Source organism: Euphorbia lathyris, chromosome 10 (genome assembly GCF_963576675.1).
Source record: "Euphorbia lathyris chromosome 10, ddEupLath1.1, whole genome shotgun sequence".
In the NCBI taxonomy this organism is placed as follows: Eukaryota; Viridiplantae; Streptophyta; class Magnoliopsida; order Malpighiales; family Euphorbiaceae; genus Euphorbia; species Euphorbia lathyris.
Genome location: NC_088919.1, coordinates 41,991,923 through 42,012,026, shown reverse-complemented (window position 1 = coordinate 42,012,026; position 20,104 = coordinate 41,991,923). Strand labels below are relative to the sequence as shown.

The 20,104-nt window shown below is 34.6% G+C and overlaps 1 protein-coding gene and 11 non-coding genes across 12 annotated transcripts; all 12 read left to right on the top strand.

The window, feature by feature from the left end:
• Window positions 1–1,094: 1,094 nt before the first annotated feature.
• On the top strand, window positions 1,095–2,073 carry LOC136209773 (uncharacterized protein At5g64816). Its single transcript, XM_066001357.1, has 3 exons — window positions 1,095–1,156; window positions 1,266–1,360; window positions 1,472–2,073. Exon 3 carries the CDS (start codon window positions 1,507–1,509, stop codon window positions 1,888–1,890), a length of 384 nt encoding a protein of 127 aa, XP_065857429.1. The 5' UTR covers window positions 1,095–1,156; window positions 1,266–1,360; window positions 1,472–1,506; the 3' UTR covers window positions 1,891–2,073.
• Window positions 2,074–2,238: 165 nt separating this feature from the next.
• Window positions 2,239–2,367, top strand: LOC136210237 (small nucleolar RNA snoR80). The gene has a single exon (XR_010677945.1). It is a non-coding gene; the product is annotated as a small nucleolar RNA snoR80 (small nucleolar RNA).
• Window positions 2,368–2,384: 17 nt separating this feature from the next.
• LOC136210245 (small nucleolar RNA U49) lies at window positions 2,385–2,450 on the top strand. Its single transcript, XR_010677953.1, has one exon. It is a non-coding gene; the product is annotated as a small nucleolar RNA U49 (small nucleolar RNA).
• A 208-nt stretch (window positions 2,451–2,658) lies between these two features.
• LOC136210244 (small nucleolar RNA snoR2/U65) lies at window positions 2,659–2,803 on the top strand. Its single transcript, XR_010677952.1, has one exon. It is a non-coding gene; the product is annotated as a small nucleolar RNA snoR2/U65 (small nucleolar RNA).
• Window positions 2,804–2,828: 25 nt separating this feature from the next.
• On the top strand, window positions 2,829–2,916 carry LOC136210231 (small nucleolar RNA snoR77Y). The gene has a single exon (XR_010677939.1). It is a non-coding gene; the product is annotated as a small nucleolar RNA snoR77Y (small nucleolar RNA).
• An 11,207-nt stretch (window positions 2,917–14,123) lies between these two features.
• On the top strand, window positions 14,124–14,225 carry LOC136210215 (small nucleolar RNA Z157/R69/R10). The gene has a single exon (XR_010677924.1). It is a non-coding gene; the product is annotated as a small nucleolar RNA Z157/R69/R10 (small nucleolar RNA).
• Window positions 14,226–14,283: 58 nt separating this feature from the next.
• Window positions 14,284–14,373, top strand: LOC136210221 (small nucleolar RNA R11/Z151). Its single transcript, XR_010677930.1, has one exon. It is a non-coding gene; the product is annotated as a small nucleolar RNA R11/Z151 (small nucleolar RNA).
• A 73-nt stretch (window positions 14,374–14,446) lies between these two features.
• LOC136210224 (small nucleolar RNA Z152/R70/R12) lies at window positions 14,447–14,558 on the top strand. The gene has a single exon (XR_010677933.1). It is a non-coding gene; the product is annotated as a small nucleolar RNA Z152/R70/R12 (small nucleolar RNA).
• Window positions 14,559–14,623: 65 nt separating this feature from the next.
• Window positions 14,624–14,752, top strand: LOC136210235 (small nucleolar RNA snoR80). The gene has a single exon (XR_010677943.1). It is a non-coding gene; the product is annotated as a small nucleolar RNA snoR80 (small nucleolar RNA).
• Window positions 14,753–14,773: 21 nt separating this feature from the next.
• Window positions 14,774–14,839, top strand: LOC136210246 (small nucleolar RNA U49). Its single transcript, XR_010677954.1, has one exon. It is a non-coding gene; the product is annotated as a small nucleolar RNA U49 (small nucleolar RNA).
• Window positions 14,840–15,012: 173 nt separating this feature from the next.
• LOC136210242 (small nucleolar RNA snoR2/U65) lies at window positions 15,013–15,157 on the top strand. Its single transcript, XR_010677950.1, has one exon. It is a non-coding gene; the product is annotated as a small nucleolar RNA snoR2/U65 (small nucleolar RNA).
• Window positions 15,158–15,183: 26 nt separating this feature from the next.
• LOC136210226 (small nucleolar RNA snoR77Y) lies at window positions 15,184–15,272 on the top strand. The gene has a single exon (XR_010677935.1). It is a non-coding gene; the product is annotated as a small nucleolar RNA snoR77Y (small nucleolar RNA).
• Window positions 15,273–20,104: the final 4,832 nt, after the last annotated feature.

Below are 20,104 nucleotides of genomic sequence, written 5' to 3'. Positions count from 1 at the left end.
TTCTTCATTTAAACCATTCGGAATTTTTGGATCTGAATCATTTCTTTTGCAATCCCATAACTCGAGTGTTCTACGGATAAGATCTACCATTTTCGCTTTTGCTAAACCAGAAAAAGTTACAAGTGAAAAGATGATGAACAACAAATACAGATCAAACAGATTAAGAGATACAACAAGATATATGAAATTCAACGAGAAAAAAAAGCTAAAAGAATAGAAACGGTGGATGAGAAAGAAGGAAGACAAACCTCCTTCTTCCTCAATTAACCAACAATAAACCATAAATCACCTTATTATTAAAAGATGTGGTTAGGGATGTAAATGGGGCGGGGCGAGGATTGGAGTTCCCATCCCCGTTCCCCGACTAAACGGGGAATTCCCATACCCGTCCCGCGAAACAAACGAGGACAAAATTCATCCACGTCCCTGCCCTGCGGGTATTCCCATTTACCCATTTAAAGTTTAAAAGAATATATGAAAAAAAAAGAAATAAATGAAAAGAATAGAGAAAAAAAGAAAGAAAAAAAGAGAATATGATGAATAAATAAATATAGAGTGAAAAAGAGGTAAAACATTTGGATAAGATTAATTATAGGTTCAAGTTTTGCCATGCGTATTTTTTATTTTCTATGATTAATAATATGTTATCAGGGATTAAACGGGTAATCCGTCAGTAATCTCCGTAAGGCACAATACGAGACGGGTACGGGGATACCCTTTCCCATTTCCGCCCCGTTCCCGCTAACGTGGACACATATTAGTCCCTATCCCCGTCCCATAATAAAACGGGACGGGGATTACCCGTCCCCGATGGGATGGGGCCCATCGGAGACGGGTAATCTCCGTCGCATTTACATCCCTAGAGGTGGTGTTTCCTTGATAATATTTTAACATGTTTGAATTTATTTAAAATAAGTAAAATTAATTTGATTAGTACGGGACACATGTAATTATTTAAATCAATTTCCTTGTAACTAACCCTAAATACAACCCTAATATAATACAAATTGGGGTCGATTTGGGTTCAAAAGGGGTCGAACTTAGCTTTTATTTGACAGAAACCAGCCCAAACCCTTCCAACTAATGGCCACCCGAATTCAAATAAATCCAAATTACACCTGTATAGAATGGACTTGGGCAGGCTAAGTATCACTAGGTATTTCCCTTCTCCTTTGTACTCTGCCTCCACTTTCCCTTCTCTTCCATTTCGAATCAACGATTTCCCTGTTAGGGTTTCTTCTTAATCTGCTTTCTTATGATGATAGATGCAGAGGAAGAAAGCGTGCGTTGATGAAGCAATTATTCGTGGACTAGAGTTTCTGATCTCAGAAATTGAAGATTGAGCACACTTCTTCTCTTTGTATTCCTCTTTCCTTCTTTTTCTTGTCCAATCTTATGATGATAATGTTATTATCTTAGCTGATTTCAGTGTGAACCCTAAACTTATAATTTGTTTATCCTTTCCCTCTAGCCGCCCCAAATCCCTTGTTCCTCTGTGGTTGTGCGATGGTGGACCCTTGGTGGTCTCTGTTGGGTGCGGCAATACCAGCAGTAATTGCAGGGCAAGCATTGAGGATGAAGAAGAAGAGAGGCGAAGAGCAGAGGCTAAAGAGCGCAAGAGGAAGGGAGAAAAGCTCGGATGAGATATTTGTTTGCGAGAGGGTATGCACTTCCAAGAGAATGTTAAAGAAGGTGGGTGCCTTATCTAAAGACCCAACTATCGATACTTGTGTCACTGTTTGCGGTGTTTCTGAGCTTGATGCTTGTGCTGATGCCTGTGCCAGAACTGTCTGTGTTAATCAACATCAAGTCCCCAACTGGAATGATGTTTGTCTGCGTAGATGCCAAAGCGAGTGCGTTAGGCTTTCCAATTCCTCGCTTACTTCTTGACAAGGTTCATCTACCTTTGCTATTACTTGTCTTCCATTTGCGACAAACTTCTATGTACTTTACATTTCTTTCTGTAGATTCTGGCTGCACTCCTAATATCATTTCGTTTAGTATTTGGGAATTTGGGGCTGATACCAGAACTTTATCTTCTGATTGATACAATTGGATGATTTAAGCTGCAAATTTGCTCCTAAATAGTTTATCTTCTGATACAATACGGAGAGACCAAATTAGGATGTGTTGATTGAAAGAGAATGCAACAAGCATCAAATCATTCAAATTTTTATTTTTCAATCACAGCCAAATTCAATAGAAATCTGATTATTTAAAAGATAGGTTGCGCCCACTACCAATTCTGGGGGATAAATAATTCCTCTTGGCATATTGGCTCGGGTGCTATAGCTTTAAATGTGGTTTATCATGATTTTTGGCTTTTCTTATTCATGTCATCTAATCCTGGAAACACCACAAAAATTCTGTTTTTCTAAATTGTATCCCAATGAGGAAGAAATCCCATAAGATAGGAAGTGCCGTATGACACTTTAATACACAGCTGCTATTCTTTTCTGCATTTCCAATCCTCCAGTTACCCTATATCTAATCTGATTTGGATTTGTTCCGTTTTCAGATTGGATTAGGTGATTTGGCAGATTGGATTAGGTGATTTGACAGGGGAGGCGTAGGATTAGGTGTGGAGCTGTGTGGGTGATTTTAAACAGGTCTCTTGAGGGTTTTTCTTTGTAGTTGTTTAATTTGTATTGAATTAAAGGGCCGATGCGACGTTGCCAGTAGCCCTGTTGTAGTGACCATTGATGCTACGATTGGTCTGATATAAATTTGATGTTTCGCTTCCTGATAGGAATCTGTGGAAGTGATTCTAGTCGATCCACAGCCGATTAAAGCGATTACATTTATCATATTTTGGGGTGAAATGAATGAAGCCAATGATGGTTTCTTTTGTTCAGTTGGAATTACCAGCTGAATTAATTTTGATGTCAATTTTAGACTGTCTTTCTGAGGTTTTGTTTTACTTATTTTAGATACATATATACATGAATTAGATGTGTCTTTGTTACTTTTCATACTAATTCTAATACTAAAACAGCCATGATATGAACCAAAATTTACTTGTTTTTTTGAAATTAAATTATGTGAAGCTCGAGCAAGATGTTAAATTAGTCTAGTGTTGACAAGGAATAAGCTGGAGCTAACAAAAGTTTTTAAATCTTTAATGCTAATTGTTTGATATGATAGTCCACAAAAAGTACTTAAAATGAAATACTCAATTATCTAATGTCACTGAGTTCCATTATAATTATGAGCCAGTTTGTTTTTACTTTTCAGAGCTGTTTGATTTTGCTTTTTAAAGCTGTTGTTTGCTCTTTAATCAAGAGATGTTTACATTTTAAAAATACTTGATGATAGCTGGTTTCCATGAGCTGTATTTTGGAAACTTTTCACGTTTCATTTATTGTGCCATATTTCTTTTGTTTGTTATATTCCTTACTGCTGTTAGGCTTTAAGAAATTTGAACATACATTTTCTGATTTTGAATTGATTTTTTTTTTTTTTGTTTGTTTTTTGTTTTCCTTATTTTTTGGTTTTATGCTGTGAATTTTCTGATTTTCATACGTAGAAGGATCCCTCTTCCCTTTTTGTTGCTACCAAAATATAGGATCTAGATCAAATCATGAGAGGTCTTGAGTCTGAAAAAACACTGGTAAAGGGCTTTTTCTGCAGGTAGGATGAATAATTCCAATGAACTCCCTAGCTCTATGACTTCTCAGATTAATACAAATGAAATTCTAGTTAGATTTTGGTGTACAAACACCCCTGTACAAACCCGTTCTTACTTCGCCTAGACAGAAAAATGAACTAGCCTGTCATTTTTCTTGTTTTGATTGTAAAAGAGGACGACAATGTTAGAACTACAGATTTTGAATTAATATCCAGGAACTTTGACATAGATTAAGAAGGAAAAGAAAAGTAGAGAGGAAGAACACAAGAGGGAAGAAGGTACTAATATTTCTCATAGATAAATAGGATAACAACCCTTAATTGCTACTAACAATACAAGAAGTATAACCAAATTAATAATAGAATTTAACTACTAATAAAAGAACCTGACTAAACCCATTCTTATGCTATACTAACAGACAATAAGATAGATTTCTAGAATTCAGATAGATTTTCAGAATTGTGATTGAGTTGAAATTTCATTTGGAGTTAGTTTCTCACAAAAGGTATTCCTATTTATGTTTGAATGGAATGTTAAAAGAATGTCTTCACATAGAAGAGCTCATTCTTCTTTTCTATTCCTGCTGTTATGAATTTTTGTGCTTCCCCCTTCTTGAATCATTTAGTGTTTGCCCATGATCTTGATCTTGTTTATTGATTGCATTCAGATCATATTTTCATGCACGAATAAGAAGATTTTATTAAGTATGATCAGCCTTTGTTAACCAGCTTCATCCGTGTTGACTTAAACACGTTAACTGAAGTCAACACAAATGAAGTTTATCATCAAAATATAGTTAATGATGATAACATCTAATGAGAAAAAAGAGAGCAAATGATGGATATAATCTCAGCAATTGTGAGAAAGGATTAATTTCAGAATTTAGGGCCTTAGAGTAAGTATAGTGGGTGTTACAAGGGTGTTACTTGTAACATCGACCATTGTAGTACAAGTGTCTTCTACGTTGGAGAAGTTACAAGTTTGTTATATAACAAAGGCGGAGAAATGCATACAGCCAAAGAAGCCAACATTTGTCATCCATGGAATGGTTTTATTCCACACGCCCTCTGCACACGTCAACGCCTTTCTTTAATGACAAAATTTAGGGCCTTAAAATTATGATTTCACAATTTTGATTATAATCATATCTCTAATTATTCATTAATTTTTTTTTTTGTTTCAATGGGTAAAAATCAAAATTCAGTATCCCGAAATGTAAAATTCTAAAGTACCAATACAAGATTTCCAATTTTGCATCCCAACTGCGATCAATTCCTCAAAGATCTTCGATGAGGTCAACTCAATGATCTTATTATGATCCATATGTGCAAAAATAGATGTGAACTCATCAAAATTTTAGTACCCTTATATGAATATACATGAAATAATAAACTATTCTTGTGGCCCTTATTTCGGTTCACTCCCTATTGTTGTGGAATCTCCACATATGGGATTAGTTAATGAGTCAAAGTTTCTAAAACTCACGTAGAACCTGTTGGAAGGTTGATATCGAGGTTTAAGTGGAGCAATACACGTGAAAGCATTTATGTCATATTTGGTTGACAATAACGAATGACGAAGTTATAGGTACAAATCAATGGTGTTTGGTGATATTTGGAAGAGAATCACCCATCTTTTCAATATTAGAAAGCTAGAAAGCTTTTGTTGATTTTTAATATTATGTAAGTTTTTTAAATACATAATAATCAATTGAAATTTTGATTCAAAAAAATAAAATCAATTGAAATTTTAAGATAGCTGAAGTAGTTTGAAGTTAATTCTAACTTAGGTTATCAAAATCGGACTGGTCAAATAACCGGAAGAAGTAAAGGGTGAAGGGTTTAAGGTTCAACTAGGGTTAAACCGATGTTCAAATAATTCTTCATAAATAATAATTTTAGTTTTATTTATCCTTCAAACATAATAAAAGTGTTAATTTGGATTTTATATTCTAATATATAACTTGGTTATCATGCTCAATTATAAACTGCATATTGTGATTGTAACAAAAACTTGACATAACTTGATTGATTATAAATTTTATTTTCTGATATATATATATAAGTTATATAACCAAATTATGAAACTAAATAATATTACTTTATTTAAGTACATATATTATTTTATTTTTTTTACTACATACCCAACAAATTGATAAACATATTTTTCATGCATCAATAAGCATAAACCATTTCAGGAATGTTTCAACATTCTTAGAAATATCACCTTCTAATGAAAACCGTACACCATTCAAGCATACAAAATTCAAATGGAATATAATGCATATAACATAGGAACATAACATATGAGTGGATCAGACTAGAAATTGGCTATCTAATGAAAGCTTAAAACAAAACATCTAAGAGAATACAAAATGATCCTTCAAAAAAAAGAGAGAATACAAAATGAAATATTCACAAAGTAACAAATGTATCTTCATAAAAATGAACATCAAAAAATTAGGAAAATATTCACTAGAGTGAGATGCAACCATTGGTATGAATTGTCTAGCTTGATACTTATATCTGTCTGAAATGGTAAAAATTAATAATATTTATGAAAATAATAAATAGTAAAAATTCTTTTTAATTAATAATAATTATTCAATAAAATTTAATATATTTGTCAAAAAAATAAAATTTAATATTATTAAATAATTTAATATTGATAAATATTATTAATGGAAAAGTTTGAGTAAAAAAAAAAAGAAAATATCCAACCATTAGAGTGAGATTTGAAAAAAGATGTTTTAATATAGAGGGTGTTTTGTAATAGTGTATTTTGGTGAAGTGTTAATGGTTGGAGTATCCAACCATTAGAGATGCTCTTAGTGTGTAAGGATAGTGGGAAAGTCTGTTACAAAAATCATAGGTATTTATTCAAAAAGTGTACATCGTGGTTATCAAAGATTAAGAATTATAAAAGGTGAGTTACTCATTTTCAAGGCCTAACTAACAAATCCAGAAATCAAATTGTGAATTTCTACGTTTTTCTTATTTCAATACTTTTCCTTATATTTTGCTTTACTTATATAGTTAAATATTTGTTCTTGCATTTCTATATTTCAACATTCTTACAAAAATTTGTGTTTTTAAATGGAAGAAATCTTATATTTTCTAGGTTTTGCTCCTCTTGAGAGCCGCTACCCCTTATAAGGGTTTTCCACCGATTGAGATCAACACAAACAAATTATCTGAATTTGCTCATCGCTAATTACGATCAAAGCCATGGAATCTGAATTCGAAAACCTAGATTTGGATGAGGAAGGAATCGAACTCCCAGATATTGAAGACACCACATCGAATGATGATTATAACATGTGTCTTGCGGGGATGCTCCCCACTGACCGAAATTACAATTTCAATATGTTTAAGAATAGGATGGCAAGCCTCTGGCAACCCGAAAGAGGATTAACAATCACTGAATTGGGAGGGAGACTGCTGCTTTTTCGTTTCTACCACCCCTATGACGTTAAATGGATCCAGGAAGGCGGACCATGGATGTTTGACAATAGCTTCCTTGTGCTACAAGAAATCAAACCGGGAGAACATCCGTTGAATGTCTCTTTGAATCAGGTACCGTTCTGGATCCAGATTCATGGTCTCTCACCAACCTTTTACACAGAAACAGTGGGGCAAGCATTAGGGAACTATGTTGGCCAATTCATAAAGTATGATCCGAATAATCAACGAACCATTGGAAGAATGTATATGCGGCTTCGAGTACTAATCGATATTCGTCACCCACTCAAGAAGGAAAAGAAAATACGCAAGAAGGGGGGGGGGGACTGGCTTCACTGTTCGATAAAGTATGAGAAATTACCCACTTTTTGCTTCATATGTGGAAGAATTGGTCATCTGGACAGACACTATGAGAAATTCTTTTAGGTCCCCGAAGAAGAAATCCAACGTGGCTGGTCTGTCGCATTACGAGCCACAAATCGCAGACAAGTACCATTAGGAGGGGAACAATGGTTGAGGGAAGAAACTAGTGAGGGATCTGGACCAGACATAAATGCACAAGTAAATAGGTGACAGAGTTCTTCAATTTTACACCGAAATCCGCTGATAATGCTCCCATCACCTAGCAATATACAGCCACTGCTGCAAAACCTTGGAGCCAGTCTTGTCTCGCAAGCATTGTACTCGGATCAGAATCAGGGAGAGGAAGAACATGATACATGTATAGAAGTGGGGGAGGATAGAAAGAGACGCAGAGAGGAAAGTCAGGATAAGGAGAACAGGGATGGTTCACCTCTGAATAACACAATGGAAATTGATTATGGTAAAACATTAGAGAAACCCAATTCAAAAAACGGACAACAGGCAGGCCCGATTGGGGGGGGGGGGGGTCTGCCCAGACATATGAAAATAATTAGCTGGAATTGCCGTGGGTTAGGAAGTCCCAAGGCAATTCCCATCTTACGTGAGCTAGTTCGTGCTCACAAACCAGACATAATCTTCCTAAGTGAGACTTTAGTTTCAGCAAGCATAATGGAAAGTATTCGAAATTTGATTGGGTTCGAAGGATGTTATACGGTTAATTGCATAGGGCACAGTAGGGGTCTATGTATTTTGTGGAAGAAAGCCAGTTGGTGCTCTCTATTATCATTTTCCAACAATCATATTGATATGGAGATTTTTGAGAAAGATAGAGGGAAGTGGAGACTCACGGGCTTTTATGGTTGTCCGAAGAGGAGTAGGAGAAAGACTTCGTGGGACCTTATTTGTAACTTGGCATCGAAGTCTTCTCTACCCTGGACCATTATTGGTGATTTCAACGATCTCATCGCCAACAGTGAGAAAAAAGGAGTGGCTGATCACCCGGAGTGGTGCTTGAAGGGCTTTAGGGAGGCAATTAATGACGGTGGTCTGATAGAAGTACCTATGACGGGTTATCCATTCACGTGGATTAGGCACCTAGGTAAGCCCAATGAAGTGCAGGAGAAATTGGATAGCGCCTTTGCAACTGAAGATTGGTTAGTGAAATTTCCTAATTGCACTACACATAATACGATTGCCCCAATGTCAGATCACTCACCGATTATTTTACAAACTGAAATCAATATTCAGTTTCAGCAGCACCGATGGTTTCAATTTGAGAACAAATGGCTCAGGGAATCATCCATTGTTGAGGTTGTTGAACAGGCATGGTGGGGGGCTAGAACCTCAAATATCACTTCAAAATTGAGTTACTTGGCGAGCAGGCTATCAATTTGGGGAAGAAATTTGAACATGAACTTTAGAAAAGAGGTTTAACAACTGGAAGAACTTCTTGAGCAGCTTCGCCTTGGCTCCACAGAAGCAGAGGCGGTGGAGTATGAATCAAGCAGAAAATAGCTGGTCGAGTTACTGATTAAAGAAGAGGATCATTGGCGGCAAAGAGCAAAGATCCAATGGTTGCAAGAGGGGGACTCTAACACGCGTTTCTTTCACACTCACGCAACAAATAGGAGAAGGAGAAATATTATCAATAGAATACAAGATGTGCATGGTGCGTGGGTTTCGGAGGAAGCGGATATCTGTCAGGTGGCACAAGAATACTTTCATAATCTTTTTGATCAAAGCTCCTGTTCATATCAGGAAACGCTAAACAGTATTAACCCAAGAGTGATTGACGAGCAAAATATTCAGCTTGAAAAGCCGTTCCAAATTGAAGAGTTCTGTAGAGCTATTTTTGAGATGGGAGCAGAGAAAGCCCCCGGGCCTGACGGTTTCAATGCAAAATTCTATCAAAAAATTTGGCATCTGATTGGGGAGGAAGTGTTTGCGGCAGGTTGTCAGTGGTTGGAGAGCGGGGTTTTCCCGGATCAGGTGAACGATACCATCATTGCACTAATACCTAAATGTGATACTCCTCAAACAATGAAGGATCTGAGACCAATTGCTCTATGCAATGTGGTCTACAAAATTATTGCCAATGTGCTTGCAAATCGGTTACAAAGAGTTCTCCCTTCTCTTATTTCTAAAAACCAATCTACATTTGTCAAAGGTCGATCTATACATGATAATATCATTATTGCATTTGAACTCATTCATAGTATGAAGAGGAATGTTAATAAAAAACAAGGGGAAATTGCACTAAAAATTGATATCAGTAAGGCCTATGATAGGGTAGACTGGCAGTATCTGGAAGCTATCCAGCTGAAGTTGGGATTCTCAGAAAAATGGGTTAATTGGATGATCCAGTGTGTGTCCACAGTGTGCTATTATGTTAAAGTCAATACACAAACCGTGGGTCCAATCCAACCATATAGGGGCCTTAGATAAGGGGATCCCCTATCTCCGTATCTCTTTCTATTGTGTACCGAGGGTCTAAATGTGCTTCTGTATGAAGCTGAATTAAAAGGACAAATACATGGTTGCAGAGTAGGGAGAGGTGCCCCTTCTGTCACACATTTACTATTTGCTGACGATGCTTTTCTATTTTTCAGGGCTAATATCGATGAGTGTCGCTTCATGAAACAGCTTCTGTTGAAATATGAACAAGCTTCCAGACAGGCTGTCAATTTTAGTAAATCTGGTTTACTCTGCAGCAGCAATGTGGCACTGAAATTGGTGTCTGCATTTAATCATATCCTTGAGGTCTCGCAGCCTATTGATACCGGTCGTTATTTGGGGCTCCCTTCGTTAGTTGGGAGAAAAAAGAGAGCGATTTTCGCTACATTCAAGGATCGACTGTGGCGCAAACTCCAACAATGGCGAGGTAAAACTCTCTCATCTGCCGGTAGGGCGGTGTTAATCAGAGCTGCAGGGAAAGCCATGTCGATTTATTTCATGAGCGTTTTCTTCTTCCTAGCTCTACTGTTGAGGAATTACAAAAAATGCTCAATTCATTCTGGTGGGGTTCTAGACAGGCAACTAATAGAGGAATCAATTGGATGTCATGGGAAAAACTATGTGTCAATAAACTTCACGGAGGACTAAGTTTCAGGAATTTCACTGCCTTCAGTCTTGCAATGTTGGGAAAACAAGGTTGGCGATTAATCTCTAATCCCAATTCTCTTGCCAGCAGGATCTTCAAAGCTAAATACTACCGTTTCCGGGGATTTTATGAATGCAAATCTTGGGCATTCACCTAGCTACATTTGGCGGAGCATTTGGAGTTCTCAATTGTTGCTGAAAGAATGGTTCAGATGGAAAATAAGAGATGGTCGCTCTATAAGTGTATGGTCTGATAGATGGCTCCGTGACAAACAGAACAATAAGGTTTTAACTCCACAAATTCCGGGTCTGGAGAATCTAAAGGTATGTGATCTGTTTATCCCCAATTCGACTGAATGGGACACTGAGATGCTTGAAGAATTATTTCTACCTAGAGATGTGCAGGAGATATGCAAAATTCCTAGAATGAATTCAACTAAACCTGATACAATAATTTGGCAAGCTTCCACAAATGGGAAATATTCAGTCAAAAGTGCACACAAACTTGCTATAGAGGAGCTTGAACCGATGGATCATCTACATATAAATGCTGATTGGAACCAAGTATGGAGAGTAGCAATTCCGTGGAAGGTTCGGTTTTTTAATTGGCGACTTGCCAGGAACTGTCTCCCAATGAGAGAACGTTTAATTCGCAGAGGCATGGAGATGCCGAGTGAGTGCGTTTTATGTGACAGCGAATTCGAAGACACCTGGCACTTTAGTATAGAATGCCTTATATCTAAGCAGGTGTGGCGGGATTCGGGTTTTTTGGGACTGATAGAGCAGAAGGCTACACAAGCTGATAGCTTCCAGCGATGTTTATTTGCAGTTTTGGACAGTGTTTCCTCTGAGGCACAAAAGAAAGTATTAATGCTGCTTTGGGGTCTTTGGCGGGCGCGAAATGAGAAGCTTTGGATGAACAAAATCCTGCAGCCCTAGCAGATCATCCGTGGTGCGATGGATATGCTCCATGATTGGTCGGCCGCACAGGAACTTCGACAGGTACCAGTTGAATCATCAGCGCGTTGCTGCAGGCTCTGGCACAGACCACCTCCAGGTTCCATGAAATGCAATGTTGACGCTGGTATATTTAGCAGCACTAATTCCACTGGAGCTGGTGCTGCCTTGTCAACGTCCTGTTTGAGACGGACTCGAAGATGGTAGCCGATGCTATCAACTCAAATGAAGAGGACCTCACTGAATTCAGTGATATTATCACAAAATGCCGAGGCATCCTCTCCACTAACATATCTTACTCAGTATGTTTTGTTAGAAGGCAAGCTAACGAGATGGCTCATGCTATGGCTCAGTCATCTCGTTTCTCATCTTGTCCTGTTGTCTTTAATAATTTTCCGAGTTTCTTGTCATCTAGTTTGTTAACTGTTTGCCCTTTATTGGCTCATTAATAGAAGTTATCTTTCAAAAAAAAAAAACATTCTTACAATTTCATGTCATTCTTGTACAACTGCATTCATATAGACCATGATGACCATATAAATTTGATCATTCACCATTAGATCTAGACGGATTAAAATTCTAAGGTGGAGATTCAAAACATCCTAAGGCTTATATTTAATCTGTCTAGATCTAACAGTGAATGATCAAATTTACGTGGTCATCAGGGTCCATGTAAACGCAACTGCATTATTGTATATGTTAGCTTAGGGGTGTGCATCGGTTCGGTTTAAACCGCATACCGAACCGAGTAAGTTCGGTTTTTTTAATAATTCGGTTCGACATCGGTTTTAATTTTAAGTGTATTTCGGTATTCGGTTCGGTTCGGTTCGGTTTGACAGAAAATGTAAAAAAATCGAACCGCACCGAATTACACATATTTTATATTTATATATATATATATTTATATATATATATATATATATATATATATATATATATATATATATACACATATATTTGATTATACAAGTTTACTTTTTTTATTATTGTTGAGATAATAACTCAATATAGATATATTTTGAAAATATTTCAATTTTTGTTGTTGTTGAGGTAAATTTAATGAGAAAATATAGTAATTTTTATCTGTTATTTTAAACTTAATTCGGTTTGTTCGGTTTAAACCGAACCGAACCGCATATTTTGGTTCGATTTTAATTTGGTTTTACCTATTATTCGGTTCGGTGTCGGTTTGAATTATTTTGATCATTTCGGTATTCGGTTTTTTCGGTTCGGTTCGGTTTCGTACCGATGCACACCCCTATATTAGCTAACTCTTTCCTCCTCACTATTTTCCATTCTATCTTTCCTCAATTGCGGTGTAATCCTCCATCTGATCGAATTTTGATGATTTTATGTATATGAGAGAGGCCTAACATGTTAGAATTTGAAATAGGTAGGGGTTTATCGCGCGAAAGATGGTAACATATATAAAAGGATGAGATTTGGGAGCTGTTAAATTGGCAAAAAGAAAGATTTAAATTAAATAAATATAAGAAAATTCAAAATTCTAAAAAAATGATACATCAACTTTTTACTCTCATATTGTGCCACGTAAATTAGAAGGTACTTTATTTTTGTGATAAGTGTTACTTTTGTTCCACATTTTATGGATATAATAGATATATGTAAGAGAGACCTAACATATTAGAATTTGAAATAGGTAGGGATTTATCGCGCGGAAAAAAGGATGAGTTTTGGGAGTTGTTAAATTACCAAAAAGAAAGATTTAAATTAAATAAACATAAAAAATTCAAAATTCCAACAAAATGACACATCAACTTAAATTAAATAAATATAAAAAAATTCAAAATTCCAACAGAATGATACATCAACTTTTTACTCTCATGTTGTGCCACGTAAATAGGAGATACTCTATTCTTGTGACAAGTGTTACTTTTGTTCCACACTTTATAGATATAATAGATTACAATTAAGTCGTATCACCAAATTTAATTCTTAACATGTCATTATTTTTTATTTATTACCTCACCAATTTTTATTTATTTATTATGATTTTACACCATAATTTAAAAATTCTAAGCCCCAATTCATAAATCATAAACGCTAAAACATATATTCTAGACTCCTAATTTATAAATTCCAATCCTTAAGATATATTAAAAGTACTGATTTTACTAAATTATTACTTGATATAATTATAGATAGTTTTTTTAAAAGTGAATTTATATATAAATTTTTCTAATCTATTCCATTAAAAATTGATCTAACTAAGAACGTATATATATATAAAAAACACAAAACTCAAACCATTTTTTTTTCCTAATAAGAGCAAACCAAGTCCATTTTATATATTGGAGACTAAACTGGACCAAACATGAAATAAGATATTGAATTTCAATCCGTAAAGAATGGACTTAGGCGGCCCAATGGGTCATGAACAGTACTAATTAACTAGGTCTAGGGTTCAGATTTATATGTTTTGCAAGTTATATTGCTCCGTGCGGCTATATATATCAACCCTTTCCCCTTTCCTTTTCACTCAGCCTCCTCTTTCCTTTCCTTCTCTTCCGTTTCGAATCTACGATTTCTCTGTTAGGTTTCTTCTCAATCTTATTTTTGTACTGCTTTGTTATGATGATAGATGCAGAGGAAGAAATAGTGCGGTGATGAAGCAATTATTCGTGGACTAGAGTTTCTGATCTGAGACTCTTCTTCTCAGAATTTGACGATTAACCCTTGGCTGTCTGAGCACATCTCTTCTCTTTGTATTGCTCTTTACCTATCTCCTATTTCCTTTCCTTTTAATTTTAGATGCGGCTTATGATGATAATTTCATTATCTTAGCGGATTTCAGTGAGATGAATTTATTTGTCCATGATCTGATTGTTACACACACTGAAGCCTACTAGAAAATTGATTTTCACTTTGTTTTTCATTTTGATTGAATGAAATCTAACTTTTCTTTTTTAGATCTGGATTTGCTGTGATGAGGTTAAGCACTTAATTGTGTGGCGGGTAGTGGATGAATGCCGGTTTTGGTGTTCACCGTGAACCCTCTTTATTAACGACTTCTCCTTCCACTGAGCCCTAATCCGCTTCTTAGGCTAATTTTGATTTTAATTTTTAATCACAATCAGATAGATTGGCGCCCATTACCAATTCTGGGGGATAAATAGTTCCTCTCGGTATAATGGCACGGGTGCTATAGCTTTAAATGTGGTTTATCCTGATTTTTGGCGTTTGTTATCCATGTCATCTAATCCTGGAAACGCCACAGAAATTCTGTTTTTATAAATTCATGTCATCCCAATGAGGAAGAAATCCCATAAGATAGGAAGTGCCGTATGACACTTTAATACACAGCTCCTATTCTTTTCCGCATTTCCAATCCTCCAATTAAACTATATCTAATCTGTTTCGGATTTGTTCCGTTTTCAGATTGGATTAGGTGATTTGGCAGGGGAGGTGTAGGATTGAGTGTGGAGTTGTGTGGGTGATTTGAAACGGGTCTCTTGAGGGTTATTTAATTTGTTTTGAACTGAAGGACCGATGCCACGTCCCCGGTAGCCCTGTAGCAGTGACCGGTGATGCTACATTTGTCCGATATAAATTTCATGTTTCGCTTCCTGATAGGAATCTGTGGAAGTGATTTCAGTCGATCCACAGAGCCATTAAAGCGATTACATTTATCATATTTTGGGTGTGAAATGAATGAAGCCAATGATGATTTCTTTTGTTTAGTTGGAATTACCGGCTGAATTTAATTTTGATGTCAATTTTAGACTGGCTTTCTGAGGCTTCTTCTATGAATTAGATGTGTCTGTTACTTATTCAAAATAATACTAAGAGTGTAGTGGACACAACTTTGTTGTCTTTCTGAAGGACAAAAAATGTATACAACCATCAAAGTGGATGTAACCAATAAGTAACTTATTCAAAATAATTTGTAACCAATATTGGGGGTAGCCAATATTGGGAGTGTACAAAGAAAGAAAAGAGAAATAGGATATATATGGATTTTGCCCCACTTTAGGGCTTATAATGAAATTTTTTTCCTATTAAGAGCCCAGTTAAACATTTTGCCCACTGTAGGGCTGGTTTAACTGGGCTCGAAACCGGAAGGTTGGCTTCCGGTTTCATTTTGTAAAGAAACCGGAAGCCAACCTTCTGGTTTCTCAATTTTAATTTTTTATTTTAATTTTTTTTTAAATACAAACAATAGAAATATATATTTATTTTTTTTTAAAAGCTTGATGTGTACGTACATCCGCTTTTCAAAAATTGTTAAAGTTAAATTTCAAAAAAAGTCCTATTTTTTTAAACTTTTAATTTAACTTCAATTTTAACTATTTATTTTTAAATTCATTAATTAAACATTTTCTTATCAAATTAGTTAGTAGTAAATATCTAATTCGGTTAAAAATGTTTATTCTTTTATATGTGACTTTGAAATTATATTTTGGACAGTTTAAATTACGGTTTCTACAGTATTTTTATAATTTCAAACATTACTGAAAAATTAATGTTCGAAGTGACAGTTAAACCATTTCAAATTGTAATTTAAATTGTTCGAAGTGACAATTAAATTTGGCCAACATTTAACTGTCACTTCGAACAGTTTAAATTACAGTTTGAAATGGTTAACTTCGAACCTTAACTTTTTGGTGACGTTTGAAATTATAAACTTAACCGTAATATTACAGTTCGAAGTGACAGTTTAAATTACAGTTTCTTTATAATTACAGTTTGAAATATGATTTTTGCACTTTGAACATTTAGCTGTCACTTCGAACTGTTTAAATTATAGTTTGAAATGGTTTAACTGTTATTTAACTGTCAATTCGAATCGTAACTTTTCGGTGACGTTTGAAATTATAAAAAAACTGTAAAAACCGTAATTGAAACTGTCAAAAATATAATTTCAAACTTACATTTAAAAGAATGAATGTTTTTAACCGAATTAGATATCTACTACTAACTAATTTGCTAAGAAAATGTTTAATTAATGAATTTAAAAATAAATAATTAAAGATTGAAGTTAAATTAAAAGTTTAGAAAAGAGATAGGGATTTTTTTGAAATTTTCTATTAAATTTTTTTGGAAAGGTTTTAAAATATATATATTAAATTTAAACTGGAAGAGGAGCTTTCGGTTTTTATTTTTTATTATTAAAAAAAAACAAATAAAAGTTAGAAATCGATTACAATTTGAAACCAGAAGTTTATCTTCCGTTTTCGAGCCCGATTAAACAAGCCCTACAGTGGGTAAAATGTTTAATCGGGTTCCTGATGAGGATAAAATCTCATTTAGAGCCCTATTTTGAGATAAAATCCGATATATATTGTAGTTAACCAAATTGTAAGGTGCATGGTGTTTGGTAAAAGGTCCAATCTAGAGTGTGTGACTCACTCTTCAGATTAGGCGCTTTATTGCTTTATTGTAGAGTATTCGTCATAATTAATTCAGAAGTTATGTAGGTAGTTAGTGTAGTGTGTTTGGATTGTTTTTTTTAATTTTTTATTTCATTGCATTGGACAATGACATTATTTATTAATTTTATACTTTATTTATTTATTATACTCAAACGGTAATATTTCTCAAATTGTAACATATTAATTAAAAAATTACTTTTTTGATTATAGTAACATTTTTTATACTTTTATAAAATGTAATTTTAATTTCATTTGACTAGCAAAAAATTCATCACATTCCTCTATTATTCACATTTTGTAATGGAAAATCATCAAGATCAATTTAGCCAATAATATTTTTAGGTTCTAAGAGCAATTTTAGTGGACATAACTTTGTTGTGTTTTTAGGATAAAAGAAACATACAACCATTAGAGTGGTTGTCTCTGAAAATAGTTTGTAACCAAAATTGAGAGTGTACGGTAAAAAGAAAAAGAAATGGTACATAAATTGTTATTAGCCAGATGTGAGATACATCCTGTTGTGCAAAAGTGTACATTTCGCGTGTGAAACTGATTCTCAATATTGGGTGCGTCAAGAAGAATAAAAAATTTAAAAGTTTTGCAATCATTATTTATAATAGGTTTGAATTGATGTTTTATATTCTTTTATTCAATTGTGCAATTGTGGGTGAATATATTCAATTTTACAATCAAAATTGTAATTTTTTTATTCTCAAACATAATAAGTGCAAACTGTAACATTATAATTGAAAAATTATAATTTTGATCCTGGATTTCAAATGGTAATATTTTTTATACTTCTATAAAATGTAATTTTAATATCATTTGATCGCCAAAAAATTCATCTCAATCTTTTGTTATTCTTACTTTATAATGAAAAATCATCAAGATCAATTTACCTAATATTATTCTCAGGTTCTAAACACTCAATTTCTCAAAACACAAAATTCTCAAAGGTCTTCGATTAGGTCCACTCCATGACCATTATATGATCCATACATGCAATATCTACCGAATTCTCAACTTTTTCAATCCCGAACACCCTTACCCGTATATGAATATATCGGGAAATCATCAACCGATGTCGGGCTACTACTCACGTGGCCCTTTTACTAATGATTCGTACACAAGAAAGGAGCATTTCGGGCCCGTACCAATGAATGTGGAATCTCCAACAAATGTTTCGGTGGTTGAATGCGTTGAAGTTACAAGAAGTTAAACACAACCAGTAGTCGGTTCAACACCGAGGTTCAGGTGGACTACTACACTTGAAATTTTTTTATGCAATACTTGGTTAACAGTAGCAAACGATGAAGTTGTTGGTACCGATCAACGGCTAGGTGATTTTTGGAAGAGAATCACGAATCATTTCAACCTATATAAGTCCGAAGGTCCGTGTCTACCCAAAGAGAATACGGCTTCAACGAAATTTTACAAAATTAGTAAAAATATCTCTGATTTTGTCGGGTGTTATTCCGATATTGTTGCAATGAAACCAAGTGGCCATTCCGATGCACAAATCATTGAAAAGGCGGAACAACTCTACGTTCAAAGGAATAGCTCCAAATTTCCTTATATTCATTGTTGGCAAATAATGAAAGACGAACCTAAATAGATCGCTTTTAAAGAAAAAAATATTGATGATGATTCATCGAAAAGATCGAAGGTGGTTGCTTCAGGACAATACAATTCAGTAAGTGAAAGTGGCAATGACGTGCAATCGTTCCCCGAACGTCCAATAGGCCAGAAGGCGGCTAAAAGAGCGTCGAAAGGTAAAAAAAAGATGAGTGACTCCTCTCAAAACATAGATGAGGAATTCTACAAAGATTTACAAATGTAAAAAGTTAAATATCGCACGATTTAGTGCAAGAAGGCATATCATTTCTTCGTAATCAAGAATAACAAATTAAGCAAAAAGATTTTGAAATTCTCGACAAAGATACTTCGGATATGGATGAAGACCGACTGTCACGACATAAAAAAATTTGCGCACACATCAAAGCGAAGTATGATTTTCTTTAAATATATTTAATAATGTTGTCTAGTTATTTATGTTGTAATGTTGTCTAGTTATTTATTTGTAATGTTTTTTTTTTGAATCAATATTTGTAATGTTATTTATTTATAATGTAGTTTATTTATTTGTAATGTTATGTATTTATAATGTAGTTATTCTACTTTCCTATTTAATATGTTGTCTAGTTATTTATTTGTAATGTTACTTATTTATAATGTAGTTATCCTACTTTTCTATTTAACATGTTGTCTATTACAAACACTAAACACCAAAATAAAACATTTCAAATAATTAAACATTAAAAATTAAACATTAATAATTAAGCATTAAAAACTAAACATTAATAATTAAACATTACAAACACTTGCAAATAAACATAAAAAAATCAGCACTTCATGATAATTAAACACTCGACTGTATTGTAAGATAGATCTCTTTCTCCTCCGCAATATTCGTCGTATATTCTATCGGTAAATTATTCCATGGACCTTCTCCTCTATTTAATTGCCAAGATTGTCCTAATAGATAATCGTTCTTCGAAGCACTAATACTTTGTAGTACTCGAACGTCTAATTTATAATGATCCCAATTTTGCACAATCGAGTAAGGATAAGTGCGATGAACCTCATGGGACGGGCTTGACTCCCTCCATTTTAAAAAGACGATAGAGTTGACTCTTTTCCTAGGGATAATTCCCCTATGATTATCTAACAATAACCTAAGGAACAAAGCTTTCCATTCATCAATAGACATAAACCATTTGAGAAATGTTTGAACATTGACAGAAATATGTCCTTCAATCAAACCATTTGACCATTCCTCTAAAGCAAATTCAAATGGCATGAAAAGCATATGGCATAAGAACCATAATATGTGCAATGAGTATATTGGAAACTCTCCACTAGACGGAAGCTTGAAACAATACATAAATGGAGTTTCCGGATGAAATATTGGTGGAGTCACATATGTCTCTCCACATACCCGGATTGCAGTATATTGATATTGAAGCATCTTTTCAGTGCACTCGCTCTTATTCATTGTGGAAACTAATCGTTTTTCGGGAGGGAAGTTAGGGAATGCAGTGGTGAAGTAAGATGAAGTGAAGTAAGTTGATGCCATTGTGAGAGTATGATGTACTGAAGACTAAGAATAAGATGTATGATGCCATGTTATCATTAAATAAGAA

What these genes read in the sequence shown, in the direction of transcription:
- LOC136209773 (XM_066001357.1), top strand. Translation starts at nt 1,507, where the DNA reads ATGGTGGACCCTTGGTGGTCTCTGTTGGGTGCGGCAATACCAGCAGTA.